Below are 20184 nucleotides of genomic sequence, written 5' to 3' on the forward strand. Positions count from 1 at the left end.
CTCAAGTGCTTTGTCGGTATCTTTGCTTGGTGAAGTCGCACAGGTAGAGTCGATGGTCTTTACACTCGTTGGTGTTCACACGAGGCTGCCGTGACCGCTGCCACGGTGAGATTAGCTGCTTATATACTCCCCAGAGCACTAGCTGATTGGGTTCAGCTGGACACTCAGAGCACTAGCTGATTGAATTCAGCTCTACACGTCTCGAGAGTAAAAACCCCCGAAACTGCGGCTACGAAGCCGTCTGTGATTGAAACGCAAGCTAATGCAGTAACCAAGGAAACAGTAGGTAAACTTTCTACACGTACACACAGACACTGAGAACAAGTTTAAGTGTCCTAGAACCACCCACTAACACTGAAAACAGGTCTAAATGTCCTCAGGGGGCGCAAAACAGTCCCAAACAGCTGAGGACAGTTAGCAAACAGCTAGAACCATCCACAAGCAGCTGAAAACAAGTCAAAATGTCCTCGGAGAGCGCGAAATTGTCACAAACAGCTGAAAAACAGCTACAATACAGCTAGAACCATACAAAGATACTGAAAGCAAATCTAAATGTAATACACACGGCTGGTCTCTTTGCTAAAATGCTTTTCCTAGAAGATAATATTACATAAAGCCTATAATATGCCTGCTGGTTTAAAAAATAAAGGCTGTAATGTATATGATAATCTGTAATTTAAAGATTGTCAAATATATGATAGTTCATTCCCCTTTTTTAAATTGTTTATTTAATGAGAATTTGTGTAGGCATTTTATTCAACTTATCCAGCACGTTTTTACGTAGCGGATGCCCTTCCAGCTGCAACCTATCTCTGGAAAACATCCACACACACTCATACACTACGAACAATTTAGCCTACCCAATTTACCTGTACCACATGTATTTGTTCTGTGGGGGAAACCGGAGCACCCAGAGGATCCCACGCGAACGCAGGGAGAACATGCAAACTCCACATAGAAATGCCAACTGACCCAGCTGAGGCTCGAACCAGCAGGCATATTATAGGCTTTATGTAATATTATCTTCTATCAGCATATGGAAGAGTGATTCTACATAAAGGTTCTCGTTTGATATGGCAACATTTTTCCAACATTTAAATTTAGACAACGTCATTAAATTACCCTTTGACTTCTGAAAACAAGAGAACAAAGATAACCTTCCCTACTTTCTGGCAATTTTACCGTTATATATATATATATATATATATATATATATATATATATATATATATATATATATATATATATATATATATATATATATAACCCTTGTAGAGTGTTCAAATTTACTACCCTTTCATTGTGTTTGAGATGAAAACATCCACTAAAATAAACTGATGTCAAAATGCAGTATAAAACTTTTCAATGTAAAAGGTAATTGTGGACTGGATTTTTTTTCACCTTTTATCACAGTCTTTGACATGTAAAAGATTAGTAACAATATTGCCTTTGATGCATTGTTAGTTTTTGGGCAACATAAGATTAAAAAAAAAAATCTCAAATTTACTTTTTGTGGCTGTTTTTGCCCAATCGACTTCCATTATAACCACATTTTTTAATTGCAAAACCATGACACCATAAAATTTTGCACTCTTGATAAAAAAAAAAACAATTTTTATTTTTTTTTATTTTGAGGAGGGCATCCCGGTGGCACAGTGAGTACAGTATATGTGTGAATGGGTGTGTATGGATGTTTCCCAGTGATTTGTTGCAGATGGAGGGTCATCCACTGCATAAAACATATGCTGGATAAATTGAGTGATTCCGCTGTGGTGACCCCAGATTAATAAAGTAACTAAGCCAAAAAGAAAATGAATGAATGAATCTTGAATGAAAATTGAAAATTGTACCTAAAATTAGTAATTTTTATTCAAGATTCATTCATTCATTCATTTTCTGTTGATCATCAGTTGGCAGCACAATTCAGTCTACAATACTTTTTATATTGAAGATAAGTCATTTTGTTAGTCCCCCCCCCCCCCCCCCCCCACCACCACCAAATCAGTGACCTCATTTATGAATTAAACAGTTAAAATCCTGCCATTTCAAAAAATATATATTGTTTTGATCAGGACTGACAAATTTATGCCAAAAACAAGTTATAAATATTTATCTGATGCATTTTACAACATGTTTTCATTTGGAACATAACGAAAAGGTAGTGAATTTGTCCAAAGTGTTTTGTTGAGTTTTATTTTTTTATTTATTTCAAAGAATTTTCCCAAAATATGTTTAACATGTTTAATAAATATGTCACCAAAAATCATTTCGCTAGCTGAAACACAGAAAATGTTATGGCCAAACTAAGACTCAAAATCTCTCCAGAATGGATGAAAAAACATCCCCAACAGCACAAAAGGGTTAATAGCACAGTAACACCAGTGACAAAATGGAGCAACAGTGAGTAACATAATGATGCTCAGTGGTGTTACCCCTAAGGAAAATAAGGAAAAGGAACACCAGTGACAATTTTAGAAAAAATTTTACAGAATGTCTGTTGCAAGGTATCAAACCACATGTTGGCGTTCATGATATACACTATAAAAATGACTGCAATTTTAACTGCAAAAAAACCATGCTACAGTAAATATTGTTACTTGGTTAAAAGCATGTTTCCCTGATAAGTGCGAGTAATAATTGTAAACTGACTTTCCCAGAATTCCCAGCATGACACTTGTTTTTATGCCTTTTTGTTGACATTAATATGTTTTTTAATAAATAAATGTGTGATGTGTAGACTTTCATACTTCAAAACACTGATATAATACTATAAATTATAGAAATACGGTATTTTACCTCAACATTTAGAAAATTAGTTTAAGTATTAGTGGATATTTAAAGGTTAAGTTCTGGCAACAAGAGCAGCTGGTTTTTCACCATTTTACAGATTTTTTTATAGTAAAGTATTAGTTCATTTATATCCATTTTTTTACTGTTCCCAATAAAGGAGATCACACCATGGATGTCAAAAGCAGCAGGAAATGGAATGAAAAATGTCAAGTTTTGTCATATGTAGTGTATGTTTCAAAATAGATTTTTTTGTTAATAGGTAGCACTCCAGGAGACTACTATTACTTTTTATATCATTCACAATGATTGTTATGAATACATAAGTTGTATTTTGAATGACAGAAAAATCTCTTTTTTTGTTTCCCTCAAGTTAAAGCACTTTCCTTCAGTATATGGCTGTGGGGACAAGCAGTTTTATGGTGTTTGAAATTTTACAAAAGTAATTAAACAACAAATATTGCCACATTCATGACTCAAAAGGTGTCATTGTTTAAGTAACATCTTGTCACAATTCGAAATATAAAGAATTTGATAATATTTCTGTTATGTCTAGAGAAAGACAAATGGAATGTTTTGTAGAATGACAAACTGACACATTTTCACCAATACATTAATGTGATTGTCACCTTGATTCTTTTACTTAAGTTGAGATTGACAATACAGTACATGCACAATGAACAAACAGAAAACAAAGCTAAATCAAAACATTTTTTTCAAGACTTCACACTTCACTGATGATTGATTATAAAGCTTGTTTGGCTTGTTGTCCCGGGAGAGAGCCCTGAGCTCATAAGATCCTTGAGCCCAGGGCTCCCTCCCGTTTGCAAGTCGAGAGGGAAGTTTTAGCTCAGGTAGATCTCGAGAACTCCCCTGCTGTAGTAGTTAATGAACAGATAGTGATTGCTCTTAAGAGAGCATGTCTATAGTGCCAATTTGAATTAGTCAATTAACTTAAGTTGCATGTTTTTGAATGGAGGGAGGTAACCGGGAAACCCGGGGGAACCCATGTGAGCATGAAGAGAACGGGTAAACTCCGCACAGAAACGTTGGCTGGCTTGGTAAGGTCTAGAACAAGGGACGTTCTTGCTGTGAGGCAACAATGCTAACCACTGGGCCACTGTCCCACCCATCTAGGAAAGGAGGAGTAGGGGTGGAAGGGAGATTCTTCAAAATGAAGATGGCTGTTATGTGGAACTTAGGGTATTTAATGTGGCTTAGGAATCGTCTGATTGGTGAATCATAAATTGAATAACCCGGGGCCGGCTGCAAGCAATCATAAGCACGTGATCCTCTCGAAATTAGTTTATTAATAAACTTCACAAATGGTTAAGAGAAAAAACGCTCATCATGACTGAAAATTCAAAAGTGTACTTTTGTTCTTCTTGTTGTTTTCTTGTTTCACCTATTTTTAATTGAATACACAGGAGCTGATTTGTTCAATGCAGGCAGACAGTAAGATAAAGCCTTTGTACATTAAATTCTTGCTTTTATAAAACCATGTCAAAATATTCAGCTTAATGTTCACGATGGCCTGTTACAACATTCAATAGTTCTCAACTAAAGTTTAAGAGTGATTAAAACTGAAATTGAAAAAATGCATTGTAACACCAGCGAACATCTAAAAAGATTTATTTGAACATAATTAGATACATTTTATACATCAGTCATTTTTTGTAAAAGTTTGGATATAGTAACCAACAATTAATTTGAAAGGATTAAAATCCATTAAAATATATGAAAATATATGTATTCTCAAATTTGTGAACATTCACATAACTCCACCCATTGGAACAGTTTTTCACAAGAACTGAATATTACACAACTCCGCTCAGTGGGTTGGAAATAAAGTTCAATAAAAGGAACTCACCACCTCTGAAAGTGATTAATTACTTTGTCAACACGTCGCTGTTAACAAACAACTATGCTGGCGCAGATTGTTCTTCTACTTTCTTTGGCTGGTGAGTTTGGAAACTAATTTTGACAATTAAGGAACATCAAATTTGGATGTTTCCAGGATGTTTTGTATCAAAATAATGTTTTTATGTTTATTCATTACTAATAGTTGTGTAGAAAACACTTTAATAATTGATTTGTGCATCTATGTTGTTATAAACAGCCATGGCAACAGCAGCTGATGATTGTCCTTCAGTGGTAAGTTGAGCAATATATCTTTATGCTCTCTATCTTTTTTTATCCATCTTTTACCAGCTATTTGTATGGCCATTTATTTACAGCCAAACTGCAGTCAATACCCCCAGCAACTGCCCATCTGCAACAGGGAATATAGGCCTGTGTGTGGTACAGATGGAATTACGTACCCAAACGAGTGCGTGCTGTGTGCGACTATTTTGTAAGTAGACCTACATGTAATTCAAGTTTGTAATGTTTGGTTTATCTGCTTGTTTTAATGTTCTCTTTAAATTGATCATCTTGTTGCAGTAAGGAAAAGCTCAACATCATATTAATCTCCAAAAAGGGTGAATGCTGAGCCAGATCCACTCAGTTTATTTGGGATGACGTGAAGGCTGGAACTATGTGTGGCTTTTTACTGGGTGTTCATCTCAAAATGAAGAATTTGTTCTTTTTTAAAATATTCAAATCTTTAAATAAACCCTTGATGTACAAGTCAGTGTTTTGTTATTTGAATTCTGATAGTGGAACCTCTGGAATAATTAAACTATGAGGTCTAATAAAATGTTGTCTTGAGTATTTAGTTTTGATCATGACAATGACATGTTTTCTCTAGTTTTTGCCATAATGATATCTTTTGATTATATTATATTATATTATATTATTTTATATTATATTATATTATATTATATTATATTATATTATATTATATTATATTATATTATATTATATTAAATCACTAACACATTATTTTACTAGTTATTTAGCAAGATAATAGTATTCAGCCTAAAGCGCAATTTAAAGACTAAGCTAGGTTATGTTAAAGAAAACGTAGGAAAGCCATCGTGGTTTCTTCTGTAGACTGTAGACTAAAATTCCTAAAGGACTAATTATATTGACATATTTATTATATTATATTATATAAACTGTTTTTACTCCAGCCAAACTAAAATAAAGAAGACTTTCTTCAGAATAAATACAATTATAGGAAATACTGTGAAAATATCCTTGGTCTTTTAAACATAACTTTAGAATTCATGTACATATGCAGTTAAAGTCAGAATTATTAGCCCCCCATTAAATTATTTTTTCTTTTTTTAAATAATTTCTAAATTATGTTTAGCAGAGCAAGTAAATTTTTACATTATTTCTGATAATATTTTTTCTTCTAGAGAGAGTTAGAATAAAAGCTGTTTTATTAAAAAAAAATAAAAAAAAATATCTCAAGGTAAAAATTATTAGCCCCTTTAATCATTTTATTTTTCAATTGTCTATAGAACAAACCATCGTTATACAATAACTTGCCTGATTACCCTAACCAACTTAATTAATCTAATTAACTTAGTTAAGCCTTTAAATATTACTTTAAGCTGTATAGAAGTGTCTTGAAAAATATCTAGTCAAATATTATTTACTTTTATCATGCAAAGATTAAATAAATCAGTTAATAGAAATGAATTATTAAAACTATTATGTTTAGAAATGTGTTGAAAAAATCTTCGCTCTGTTAAACAGAATTTGGGGAAAAAATAAACGGGGGCTAATAATTCTGACTTCAACTGTATATGTGTGTTTTGTTTAATCATTTCTGCCAGACCCCCTTTCACTTTTCAAATTAAACCACACATAGATGAGGCATAATGGCAAAACAGTCTGATTGCCTTTGTACAGTATGTTTCCATGTATGTATGTATCTTTTATCGGATTGACTTTAATGGAATAACGTTGCATGAACATTACAATCTACAAAATTTTCACGAACACAAAGTGAAAATTTAAACCAACAGGACTTTAAATTGACTGTTTTGCCATTGTGCCTTATTTTAGTGTGGTTTCATCTGAGAAGATAAAGGGCGTCTGGCAGAAATGCAGTAACTATTCCTGCACATTTAAAATGAAAGCTTCCTATTAAATCTGCTGCAGCCTGTCATTAAAAATATTAAAACATTACTTCAGCAGTTTAAATGTAAGTTGTTTATCTTAATTCAATTTTAATTATTTTTAATTAATAATTATTATAAAATAATAATTTGCTGTACTTTATTATAATTTTTTTTGTAAATTCACTTAAAATTAAGCTCCATCTCACCTCACAACTTAACACTCTAGTGCAGGGATTTTCAACCGGTGGGCCGCTGCCCACTAGTGGGCCTCAGCAATCCTGCAGGTGGGCCGCGAGATACCTTAAAATTAACTCTTGATTTTAAGGGTGTCACGAGATCTCGCGAGATTAAAACGCAACGAGATTTCTCATTGAGGTAAAAAGTTGTCTTGTGAATTGAAATGTTGGCATGATGGAGCGTGAGGGTAAAATTAGCATTGAAGATTGGAAGCAGGATTGAATTTGAACTGCAAATCAAGTGCTTTGCATACACCTGGTAAGTATTTTTTGTATGTTAACGAGAGAGAACGAGAGCGCAACACTCACCACCATTACATCAAGATGCCTACTGGCTTAAAAAGGCCTAGATAAAAAGAATATGGCCAAATGAGAGCATTTCTGTCATAAACTATAGGAAAACAACTTGTAAAAAAGAAAATAAAAAAATTAAACCATGCGAACACAATAAACACAGGTATGGAGAAAAGAGCGCTCTTTTGTTAGCAGTTAGTCAGCGCCCGCTCTGTTTTTTCCTGGCCATTGCGCCTTTTGCCGTGTGTAAATGCGAACAATCATATACGAGTCACCTTTAAAATATGATAAATGTAAGCAGGTCATCAAAAAAAAAAAAATCGGATAATGCCACAAAATCCGAAATTGACCATCAAGATCTGCAATGTGAATACTTTGAAATTCTACGGGGGAAAAGCCAGTCAGTAGAGTTTCCTATTTTCCATTTATATATTAACAAATATTTTGCAGTGTTTGCATTTTCATTGCATAGAATTCAATATAAACTAATATAAAACTATTGCATACGTAAAATTATGGGAATAATTATGGAAATTGCATACATAAAAAATCGAAGCAAGTTCAATACAGGTAAAAAACATTTAAATTGTTTTGCATTTTGTGATTAAAAAAAAAAAAAATATATATATATATATATATATATATATATATATATATATATATATATATATATATATATATATATATATTTATATATATATGATATATAAATATATATATAAATCTATTTTTCATTCATATATTAGCAAAATATTTCCTCCGGGTGCTCCGTTTTCACCCACAGTCCAGAGACATGCGGTACAGATGAAATGGGTAGGCTAAATTGTCCGTAGTGTATGAGTATGTGTGTGAATGAGTGTGTGTGGATGTTTCCCAGAGATGGGTTGTGGCTGTAAGGGCATCCGCTGTGTAAAAATGTGCTGGATAAATTGGCGGTTCATTCTGCTGTGGTGGGATTAATAAAGGGACTAAGCCGACAAGAAAATGAATGAATGAATATATATATATATATATAGGGCTTGACATTAACTTTTTTAATCACCAGCCACTGTGGCTAGTAGATTTCCAACGTTACTAGCTATTAACCATTTTCACTAGCCACAATTTTGTTGTTGGCAAAATATATTTTATACACATACATATGACTTTGACATGCTAAAATTACTTGATTTAGACTTTGTGTTATGTCCACACACCTCAATAATTTAACTTTTTTTGTGTATGAACTTGCTTAATTTGCATGAGCAAATGGGTTGTGGTTTCATGGTGTCGCATTGCAATTCATTTTTATTTCACAGGACTTTTCAGGGCTCAAAATGAAGGATTTACCAAATGTATCTCTAACCACACCAAAAATAAGAACGTTCGAGGTTACAGAAGTCACCCTTCGTTCTCCGAGGAGGGGAATGTAAGTGCTATACAGTGGATTCGATTTGAAAATCCACGTATGGGAGGTTTCGGTTCAGAAGCCGCTTGTCTGAAAGATTATTGAACGGGCCAATAAATGAAATGATTTGGCAGCGTAAGCTTGCACAGGTGGGCTTCATTGCCATTTATCCCAGCATATAAGCACACATGGAGCGAGCAAACGCCATCCTTTTAAGCTGAAGAGACTTTCAAACAGCTAAGGGACAGTCATTATGGCGACGGAGTATAGCACTTCCGTTCCCCTCCTCTGGGAACGAAGGGTTACTTCTGTAACCTCGAACGTTCCCCTTCGGTTGGGGAACTTCAGTGCTATACAGTGGATTTGATGTTAAAATCCATGTATGGGAGAACTATGGAAAGCGCCAAAATGACTGCACCTTACCAACGCCCCCGATGAGGGGATAGTCAAGCAAGCGTGACGCACCCACATCATGGGAGGCGCGGTCCTCCAACGTGTCCCTGGCCCTAATTTATCCTACTTCAACAGACGTTTTACGGATTTAGATATATTTTTTGGGAAGTCGTGAGCATCTAGATATTTCTAGGAAAATACGACAGTACGTTGGGAAGCGTGCAATCCCGATAGGGAGGACGCTGCGGAGGCCATCCGCTACCCAAGGGGGGATAGACGGCAGAATTATATATGGACTAGCCCTAAGAAGGGGGAGTACGCATAGGAAAAAGTGGTTAGCGAAGAGGGAAGACACGGGTCCACCCGGGGGGGACTTATCCGTGGCGGAATAAGCATATGGGATCGCCTTTTGGGGATCACGCATAGCAGGCACCTATACCCAAAACGCGGGCTGACCATCGAGCAGACCCACAACGTAGTGGGCCAGCAGGTGACTCCTCCGTTGAGTCAGTGCTGGGGGCCACAGAGGAATCTGCAGGGCTCACCTGACGGGGAACTTTACTGACAGATAAAAAGGTGCACGTACCTCCGTGTTAGGGAGAATGGCGCAGCAAGCATGTTTCAACACCCTACCGAGTTGTTTCCTCAATCACCAAGGGTTACCTAATACCCTTGAGGAAACCGGCTCCACTCGCAGATTGTAAAACCTTGCAAATGAGTTGTGTGTCGCCCAGCCCGCAGCTCTACAAATGTCTGTTAGAGAGGCGCCGCGTGCACGCGCCCAAGAGGATGCAATACTCCGAGTGGAGTGTGCACGCACTCCCGGGGGACACGCACCTCTGCTCGAATAAGCGAGTGAAATGGCATCCACAATCCAGTGGGAAAATCTTTGTTTTGATACGGCACTTCCCTGCCGACCGCCATAACAGACAAGAGCTGCTCAGATGATCTAAAGTTCTGAGTACGGTCCACATAATGCGCAGGGCGCGAACTGGACAAGTAAGGAAAGGGCTGGGTCTGCCTCCTCCCGGGGCGGCGATTGCAGATTCACTACCTGATCTCTAAAGGGGGTGGTAGAAACCTTGGGCACATAACACAGGCGGGGTCTTGGGATAACGTGAGAGTAGTCCGGCCCGAATTCCAGGCACGAATCACTGACCGAAACTGCCTCCATGTCCCCGACCCTCTTGATGGAGGCCAACGCGACCAGCAGAGCTGTCTTCAGGGACAGAAATCTTAAAGATACTGAATCGAGTGGCTCAAAGGGATCTGCCCGTAACTCGTGAGAACGAGGGCAAGATCCCAAGAGGGCATGAGAGGTGGGCGGGATGGATTAATTCGCCAAGCACCCCTGAGGAACCGGATGATGAGGTTGTGCTTTCCCACGGTGCCGCCAGCTACCGCGTTATGATAAGCGGAGATGGTGGCCACGTAAACCTTGAGAGTGGAGGGCGACAGCCTGCTGTCCAGCTTCTCTTCGAGGAAAGAGAGCACAATACTGATCTGGCAGTTCCGGGGGTCTTCTCTGCGAGAGACGCACCTTTCAGTGATTAGACTCCACTTCAGGGTGTAGTCGCGCCTCGTGGAGGGGGCTCTAGCCTGAGTGATGGTATTAACCACCACACTCAGTATGTTACCTAAGTCTTCCTCGAGTCTAGGGACCACATGTGGAGGTTCCAAAGATCGGGGCGAGGGTGCCAGATGGTGCCCTGTCCCTGAGAAAGTAGGTCCTCTCTCAAGGGGATCTGCCAGGGAAGGGCCGTCGCGAGGAGGGAGAGCTCTGATATCCAGGTCCGGTAGGGCCAGAGAGCCTGTTCCTCGTCCTCCCTGACCTTGCACAGAAACTGCGCGAGCAGGCTCACTGGGGGAAACGCATATTTGCGCATGCCCCGAGGCCAGCTGTGGGCCAGTGCATCCGTGCCGAGAGAGCCCTCGGTCAGGGAAAAAAACAACTGGCAATGAGCGTTCTCAGGGGAAGCAAACAGATCGATCTGGGCCTCCCCAAATCATGCCCATAACAGCTGGACAGACTCGGGGTGGAGTCTCCATTCTCCGGGGCGTAACAGCTGCCGTGAGAGTGCATCGGCTGCACGGTTGAGCGTGCCTGGGACGTGAATGGCGCGCAGCGATTTCAGCCACGGGTGACTCCAGAGGAACAGACGGCGGGCGAGCTGAGACATGCGGCGAGAGCGCATACCCCCCGTGTAGTTGATATACGCCGCCGCCGCCATACTGTCCGACCTGACCAGCACGTGTTGCCGCTCCAGCACCGGTAAAAAGCGGCAGAGAGCGAGGAACACTGCCAACAGCTCTAGGCGATTGATATGCCAATGCAACTGGGCACCCTTCCACAGGCCCGCAGCTGCATGCCCGCGACACACGGCCCCCCAACCCGTGTTGGAAGCATCTGTTGAAACAACAACATGGCTGGACGCCTGTCCTAGAAGCACACCGTCCTGTAGAAACGAGGGGTCATTCCAAGGGCTGAGGGCGCGGCGACACAGCGCAGTAACAGAGACTCGGTGTGTGCCTGCGTGCCATGCGCGTCTTGGGACCCGATTGTGAAGCCAGTGCTGGAGTGGTCTCATATGGAGTAATCCGAGCGGTGTAACTGCGGCTGCGGATGCCATATGCCCCAGGAGCCTCTGAAACAACTTCAGTGGGACCACTAGTTTGCTGTCGAGCTCTCTTAGACAGCCCAGCAACAGGCGAGCGCGTTCCTCTGAGAGGTGCGCTACCATGGTGACCGAGTCCAGCTCCATCCCGAGAAAAGAGATCCTCTGCACAGGGGCGAGTTTGCTCTTTTCTCGGTTAACCTTAAGCCCCAGTAGGCGGAGATGCCGAAGCACCTTGTCCCTGTGCATAATCAATTGCTCCCAAGAGAGGGCTAAAATCAGCCAGTCATCAAGATAATTGAGTCTGCGGATGCCCACAAGCCGAAGGGGCGCTAAGGCACCCTCCGCGAGTTTGGTGAAGACCCGTGGAGACAGGGAAAGCCCGAAGGGGAGGACCTTGTATTGCCACGCTCGACCTTCGAACGCAAACCGCAGAAACTTGCAGTGGCGTGGAAGAATGGAGACATGGAAATATACGTCCTTCAGGTCTATGGCTGCAAACCAATCCCGAGGACGAACGCATTTGAGAATGCGCCTCTGCGTGAGCATTCTGAACGGCAGCTTGTGCAGACAGCGTTTCAAAACGCGCAGAAGGATTGGTCGTGACCCACCGCTCTTTCTGGGTACGATGAAGTATGGGCTGAAAAACCCACTCTCCATCTCGGCTGGAGGAATTGGCTCGATTGCACCCTTCGCCAGGGGGGCAGCAATCTCCTCTCACAAGACAGGGGCGGACAGGGAGTTGACCCTGGTGAAATACACGCCCGTGAACTTGGGGGGCCGCTTCGTGAACTGAATCGCGTAACCGAGTCTGATTGTGCGTATTAGCCACCGCGAGGGGCTGGCCCGCGCTATCCAGGCAGGCAGAGCCCTAGCTAATGGAGTCATCGCTACAATCGCTGACGTACCAGCGGTGGGGCAGCGTGGAGTGGGTGTGCTGATCAGGGAAGCGTGAGGGTCTCGCGGAAGAGCTGGAGGAGAGCGATTCACTCTGGCTCCCCACCCTGACTCCGGAGAGGGGGCTAGAGGGCTGAGGGAAAGGAGACCGTCCCCCCAGCGCTCGTGAGCCACTGGCGAAGCACGTAGAACCTGCGGCAGCGTGTCCCGAACTGGCAAGGTTCGTGCTGTCACATCCGGGGAAGGGAAAAAGTGCTCTTTTATTGATGTTTTCATGGCAGTAAAAAGTGTCGTTGGCATTGGGGCCCCTGCCTCTAGTGGGGAAAGAGCAAGTTCCCTCTTCTCCAGATGGCCTGTCCCAGGGACCGTTGCCGGACTTAGCGGCGTTCTGGGCAGGGGAGGCTGCCTGCTTTCGAGGTGCTCGACGTGCTCGCTTCGCCAGAGGCGTGTGCGGGGGCGGTGCAGCTCTCGTAGGTGGTCGCCTTCGGCAAGAAGCAGGTATGAATGGCACGGCGGGCGGAGCGGGCTTACGGACCGCCGATAAGACATCACTCATCAGACTGCTCTCTCTGGTGTCATCGGGCGTAAGGGCTACCATCTGTTAGACGGATCGCTTCCCCCGCCCGAAGCTTAGATGGAGCACTTAGAGGAGCGGGAGGTCCAGCGGGAGGACATGAACTGCCCGCGCGCAGCGCATTAACATGCAGGACCCCCCAGGCATACAACGCAGTGCCCGTGCCCATTATCCGAGGACAGGAAACCACCGCATCCAGAAACGCACAGTCGGAACGCCGTCCTGAAAAGGACGTGCTGCACGACTCTGTTGCTCTTTCTGTGAAGTTTGCAACTTTATACGCACCGCTCTGGAGGACCGGACCCGAAGAACGCCAGGCAAGGGAGAACCCCAGCTCGAACGTCTGCCGCTGCGTGTACACCCTCTGGACCGGGAGAATGCTCTTGTTCGCCCGGAATCGCTGGATCACAGCAGGAGGAACCCTCATCGACTCGATCAGAAAGTCTCTCAAGCGAAAAGGATGGCGTTTGCTCGCTCCAGGTGTGCTTATATGCTGTGCAAGCTTACGCTGCCAATTTATTTCATTCATTGGCCCGTTCAATACTCTTTCAGACAAGCGGCTTCTGAACCGAAACCTCCCATATGTGGATTTTCAAATCAAATCCACTGTATAGCACTGAAGTTCCCCAAGCGAAGGGGAACATACATTATTTCTTATCCACAAATGTTAAATAATATGTCAAAACATATAAAATATAGATGTGTATTTTCTTTTTATTCAAAACCTTTCTTGAAAAAAAATACATTTAAAAAATTAATTATTGCCATGTATCTACAACTATGCACAGTAGTCTCTGTCCAGGCTAAAGGTCTCTCAGATCAACAGTTAACTACACATACATGGGGAGTTAATCTCCTATATTAAAGGAATGTTGTTGTAAAAATGATAATTAAACCATCTTAACAAAAATAACCTTAAGCAAAAAAAAAAAAAAAAAAAAAGCAGGAGAAAAACATATTGTGTGTAATAATGGAAGGATGATCAGGTGCACACGGGTAACGTTAGGCCCATAATCTGTTCTGTTCAAAAAAGTTCAAACAAAACCCGCAATTGCTGCTGCATACAAAGACTTGTTTTAAAAAAATCCGGAGCTTTTGGAAGCAGCAAAATTGTGGGTGCATGAGTATCACTTTTTGTCCAGTCTATTTTAAAGAGAACTGATCGCAGCAGTTGCGTTTCCAGGCTTGCTTCGCGGTTTCTTCGTGCCAGAAAACGGGGGCGCGCATGCTTTTTTAACAGTCGCACGCATCAAATTACCTATGCGCAGGAGTAATCATCCTCTCATATTGTATTTACCTGCTTTCTTTTGCTTGTGCGAATACTATTTTTGTTTCTCGTGCTACTTCTCGATTCTAAGATGACATTTTGAACAAATATTGAGCCATCTTTATAGTTGAACCCTGCTTTTAAGAAAAGTATCATTTAAAATAATCTTCAACCAGCCAAAGTGACTAGTGGAGGTGTCTGTCTAACCCGCCACAGCTCAAATCTACCCTTATTTGGTGGGTTGGCGGGTGTTAATGTAAAGCCCTGTCTATATATAAAGTATTACATACAGGTATTATTTATTTGTTAATAAATAAAGGTTTAAAGGAACATTTCATGCAAACATTTTAGAGAAAATGTCAGACAGGTGGGCCTTCAAAAATTGATCAGACAAAGAAGTGGGCCCCGAAATGAAAAAGGTTGAGAACCCCTGATCTAGAGCCTTTTGAAATTCAATGTGAAGTTCATTCACTTTGTCAACATTGCTTCTGTGAATCATCAAAGCTCTTAATTCATTCATTTTCCTTGTACAAGCCCTGAGTTTGCCTCTATGTGAAGCACTAAGTGACTAAAAGTTCTCCATCGTATTGCCAGAGCCGTAAGTTTCAATCTTCAAAAGCACTTATTATTCACAATCACTTTGCATGTTCACCTTAAAAGACAATCAATTGTTCACATATTAACCACTTGCAACAGCTTTAATGTTTGATGTTAATTCCACCAATCCTCGATCTCCTTTCTAGGGTACATGATCACCGCTGAGGGGGTCAGCATGGAGAGAGGTAAGGTGGACGCCATGTCCTAGTAGGAAGAACCAAATACCCTAAAGAAGCTGCAGAGGTTTCTGGGATTCGCCAACTTTAACAGACGGTTTATCAAGAATTACTGTATCCTCTCAGCTTCATTAACCTCCCTTCTCAAAGGTGGACAACTAAATCTCACCATAATATCAGACACCGAGAACTGTTATGGAATTTCATGAGTTGCAATGAAACAATAAACTTTCTGATCTGAGAAATCAGCTGTTCAACTGTTCTATTCAAATCAACCTGAGACAGTCAATAATTGGCTGGAAACACAGAGCTACACCTCACCAGGGTGAAATGTGAGAAAGTTCACCCTTCTCCTTTCACCTCAAGCCCCCCTTCTTGACCTTTAAGTTCAGAGCACATTTCACATAAAATGTCCAAGGTTTTAATATAGTGTATCTTGTAGCCTTGTATTCATGTTTGGTAACATTTTAAATGTCTCTCTGTGATTGGTAAAATGATATTAATTTTACTGTAATATATGTTGATTTGGTCTCGGTGACGCTTTGTTGTCTTGAATTTATGGCTGTTTGTTTTAAGTTGAGTATTTAAAGAAAATGTTGACAAATATCATTTGGATCTTGTTGCCAAGACAGCCCATTGCAGCATCTCTAAGACTTACGGTGCAACATACTTCTCTGGTCAGTTATGCATCTCTAATTGGGTTGGCTGATGTTGACCAATTAGGCATCGTACGATGTCTGATGTGAAACATCGCGATGGTCATTACGTGAATACGGGGGTGGTTCGATAGAGAGCGTGCGATGTGTCTGAAGAGCAAGGAGGTCTCTGGGGGTGAAAAGGGTGTGCGACTTATTTGTGAACTTGGATAAAGACTCACGATTTCCGGGCGATTATCATTCGTTTGTGGACATTATGAGTCCCACAAATTCATAGAGACTCCCTGAACTTCCGGGAGACTTGGGATGTCTGAATATCACGTTTAACAACTATAGTGAGATGCGATCAACTGATAAACTGATAAACTGTCCGAAGTGCACTGCTCTCTGGAGCCCAGAGGAGCGCATGACAGTGTGTGGTTGTGTGTGTGTGTGTGTGTGTGGCTGTTTCTGTGTGTGGTCACGTGATGGGTGTTTTCAGCGGATGGAGGGCTTTTCACAAATGCTAGTTAAAACACGGTGTGTGAGTGTTTTATCATTTTCGTTCTAAAATCACATTTTTTCACTAAGACATATTAGTGTAGATGGAGCCTGAGAGTATTTTTCGCGAGCATGTTTGCGATTGGGGCGGGGCGGAGGATCAGCGATGCCGGCTCAGCATCGTGTTGTCTATTGGCCATCGGCGATGCATCGTCTATCGACCCAACCCTAATTTCTAACTCTTTGATTCATCTTTGAGAATTGGATGTTGTATTTTTACAGGATCATCTCTGAATTGGCTTTCTGATAGTTTTATTATGTAATTGGCATAATACAGTTTTACCTGACAAATAAAATGTTAAGAATTGATTCAATCTAAATTCTCCTGAAATCTTTTATATCCAGTAGATTAAGTGGAGTCTGCGCTACCTTAATGATTTGACATAATTAGATTTGATTCCAAGACACATTTGACTGTACAGAGCCGTTTTGACACGATCTTTAATCATCTAATTGTTGAAATTAGCAAGTTGTATGGAGGATTGTAAATCTACTACTTTTTAGGATGAGTGAGCAGTTGGCAACCAGACAATTTAAGTATTAGCTAACCCTACATCCTCTGACTAACTTCATTGTCGACATACTGTTCGTGAGAAGACACGCAAACCTGGGGCATTAAACTCATTGGCATTTGGTCCAAACTGAAGAGTATGGGAAAAGATATAGATCAAAACTCTAAATTGAGTCATAAATGATAAGCGTGATACGTTCATACAATTAGAAACACAGTCTAAATTTGACGGTCACTTAAAGTTGAAGTCAGATTAAATTCTGAGCTAAAAAAAAAAATAATATAAATAAATATCTATAAAATATAATATATTTTATTATATTATTATATATTTATATATATGTTTGTTTAAATAATTTAGAACATTGAAAATTAGGTGAATAACAAACGTCATGCAAAAATAAAAGGAAATCATTGTGCAAAAAGAAACATATTCCAAAACATGCATTATCTTAAGGTGTGGAGGCTTTAACTAGTTTATGAATGCTGCTTAGAATAGACTAAAATAATTAAAAGGACATTAAAAACTTTACACATGAAATAAAACTTTCACAAACATGTACCTCATCAAAAATACTTTACGTGCACTGCATGATGTCTGCTGCATGTTTAAAGAATGGAAACAGCCATATTTTAAAAATCCTAATTATTTTGCAAAAAAAAAATATATGAAACATAATGGGACTGTTGAGAAAACCTCAAATACAAAACCTAAGATTACCAATGGCAGTTTAAATCGGCCTCTCTAGCCATTGGGTATGAATAAGCTCAATAGATGGAGAAAGGCTGTATTTCAGGACTATTCCAATGGATTCAACCACATGTGTGTTTACTATATAGGGCAATCCATTTGAATACATTTTCAACCACCTCTGGATGTGGTCCAAAGTGGACAAGCTCAAAACGTTTCACACCTAGTTCACACCTGTACTTAGCATTGTCCTGTTGTGATCAGATCAATGAAAACAATATCTGAATACAATGTGTGAATAGGGCCAATGTAAAAGGCAGCACAGCATTTTCTTTTCCTATGCGTTATTAAGCAACAATGACCAACCATCAATTTAAAGCTTGTCAGAATGCAAAATGCAGGATATAACAACACATTCTCACTCCCAACTCGTCATATTCTGACGCTTGGTCAGGAACCCTCGGCGTAAGTTATTGACGCACAGGGTACCCCTTTAGCGTCATATTTAGACGTGCAGGGATTCCCTATAGAATATGTATGTGAGCCTGAGGCGTCATAGGGAGACGCTGGAGGCTCGTATAATTACCAACAGATGTCAACGCACTTTTTAAAACCTGATTTATGCTTATTATCGCAGTTTTCTTATTTTAAAAATATGTAATTTTTATTTTGTTCATGAAAAGCGTCTGTAAACTGGGTCGAAACTACTGTATGAATAAACTTCTGTCCACGTGACATCCCTTCGCGGTGAGTTTAACGCCGCTCTGCTATTGGTCAAACTGCATCAGCGGTGAGTTCTCAGATGAGTTCAACTGTCAACATGAAATAGTATGTTAATGCTGCATAATGTATTTTTATTGGAGATTAGTTGGTGTTTATAAATATGTTATCATTTACTTTATATTTAATGAGTGAAATTATATTCGGTTGCCCAGTTTAGGATATCTATGCCTAATAAAACTTTGATTCATTCATATTATTTATTGTTTTTTTTACTTTAAAAATATTACATTTCAAGTAATAAAATGTTTAAAAATGTTTTTGGCTGATCTTTTTCATTTGTAATTATTCATTGAAGTTGGGGTCATTGTATGTGGCGATCTATTTTTTACAGTCTATGCTCGCTATCCCAAGGTTCATTGCGATCCCAAGGTTCACTGCGGTTTTCCACAAGGTAAGTAAAAAGTAAACAAATAAAGACGATTGGTTGATAAAGCATGTACTGTAAACTAGCGACGTTATCTAATTACATCAAGTTCATTTATTAAAAACATATTTTTCTCAAATATAACGTTGGTCATGCATAGCTCAGAACAATATATACATTTTAAGATGAGGAAAAGTGTTACCAGATTGTTGTTTTCCACAATAGAATTCGTGCAAAATCTATATATAATATGCAATATGCAACTCTAATAATACAAATGTATTCGTAATTGTTTCAATATTAAAGAACATCAAGTGTTTCCAAAGGTTTAAAGGCTACATTGTAAAAACAATTATTTTCCATGCCTTAAAACACACATACACACACATACATACATACATACACACACACACACATATATATATATATATATATATATATATATATATATATATATATATATATATATATATATATATATATATATATATATATATACTGTATATATATATATATATATATATATATATATATATATATATATATATATATATATATATATATATACTGTATATATTTTTATTAATTTTTATTTTTTTTATATATTATGGTATAAGTCTGTTGAGAAAAGTAAAACTGCAGGGCATGTTATTGATTATGCCCTTATTTCAGTAGTAAATTCACACATTTCAAGTAAAAGCATTTGAAGCATAACAAAAGCTCAGTTATAACTTAAGCTGATGTATGTCACACAATGAATATCATACACTATTACCAGTATAATTTGGCCTTTACCAATTTATTTAATAAAAGAAAGAATCTATCATCTCTAAATTGTGGTAGAGGCACAACAAGCTGTCTTCTTTGTCAAATATTATGTCAGTCATGATGGTAATGGTAAAACACAAGGATTACCTTGCACCTTCTCAGAAATTTACCATTGATCAAATGTATTACAAGTGGCTGGATTGTTTTTAACACAAGCAACGTTTTTTTAAATCATTATCTTAAAGAGATTAAGGCTCATTTTGGACTACACTTATATTACTTTACAACTGCTTAATGCGGTACTGATGTATCTAGTAGTTTAGTGGGTTTAACTAATGTTACATCTGTTTTTATTTATTTCAGATGCAGAAACTTTTGACACATGAATTCCTCTTGACTAAGGGTAAGGTTTTTGTTCAGAATTAATCATTATTTAAAATCATTGTATTTTCTTTGTTATTATGTACAGATTTTAAAAGAATGTACTTTCTTTTAATAAAGAACTCTTCACAGCACTGCATCTGAACAGTCACAACCTCACAGAGCTGCACAACTGCCCCACTCAGATCAGTGTTGAAGCTGGAACCTCATCTTGTGTACAGCAAAGGCAGAGCTGAAAATTCACTGTTTGT

The 20184-nt window shown here is 39.4% G+C and overlaps 3 protein-coding genes across 3 annotated transcripts in view; 2 read left to right on the top strand and 1 right to left on the bottom strand.

The window, feature by feature from the left end:
- immt (inner membrane protein, mitochondrial (mitofilin)) overlaps positions 1-20184 on the top strand; it is a 905839-nt gene that overhangs the window by 23773 nt on the left and 861882 nt on the right. The window lies entirely within an intron of this gene.
- spink2.7 (serine peptidase inhibitor, Kazal type 2, tandem duplicate 7) lies at positions 4671-5485 on the top strand. Its single transcript, NM_001386620.1, is given in 4 exon segments — positions 4671-4748; positions 4907-4941; positions 5025-5140; positions 5230-5485. Coding segments are annotated over 4 exon segments (237 nt in total). The 5' UTR covers positions 4671-4711; the 3' UTR covers positions 5279-5485.
- LOC147840801 (uncharacterized) lies at positions 11013-14120 on the bottom strand. Its single transcript, XM_087282147.1, has 2 exons — positions 12522-14120; positions 11013-11986 (listed from the first exon to the last, which is right to left on the bottom strand). Exon 2 carries the CDS (start codon positions 11975-11977, stop codon positions 11120-11122), a length of 858 nt encoding a protein of 285 aa, XP_087138273.1. The 5' UTR covers positions 11978-11986; positions 12522-14120; the 3' UTR covers positions 11013-11119.

The sequence above is a fragment of the Danio rerio genome, chromosome 14 (genome assembly GCF_052040795.2).
Source record: "Danio rerio strain M-AB ecotype USA chromosome 14, GRCz13ab, whole genome shotgun sequence".
Taxonomy (NCBI): Eukaryota; Metazoa; Chordata; class Actinopteri; order Cypriniformes; family Danionidae; genus Danio; species Danio rerio.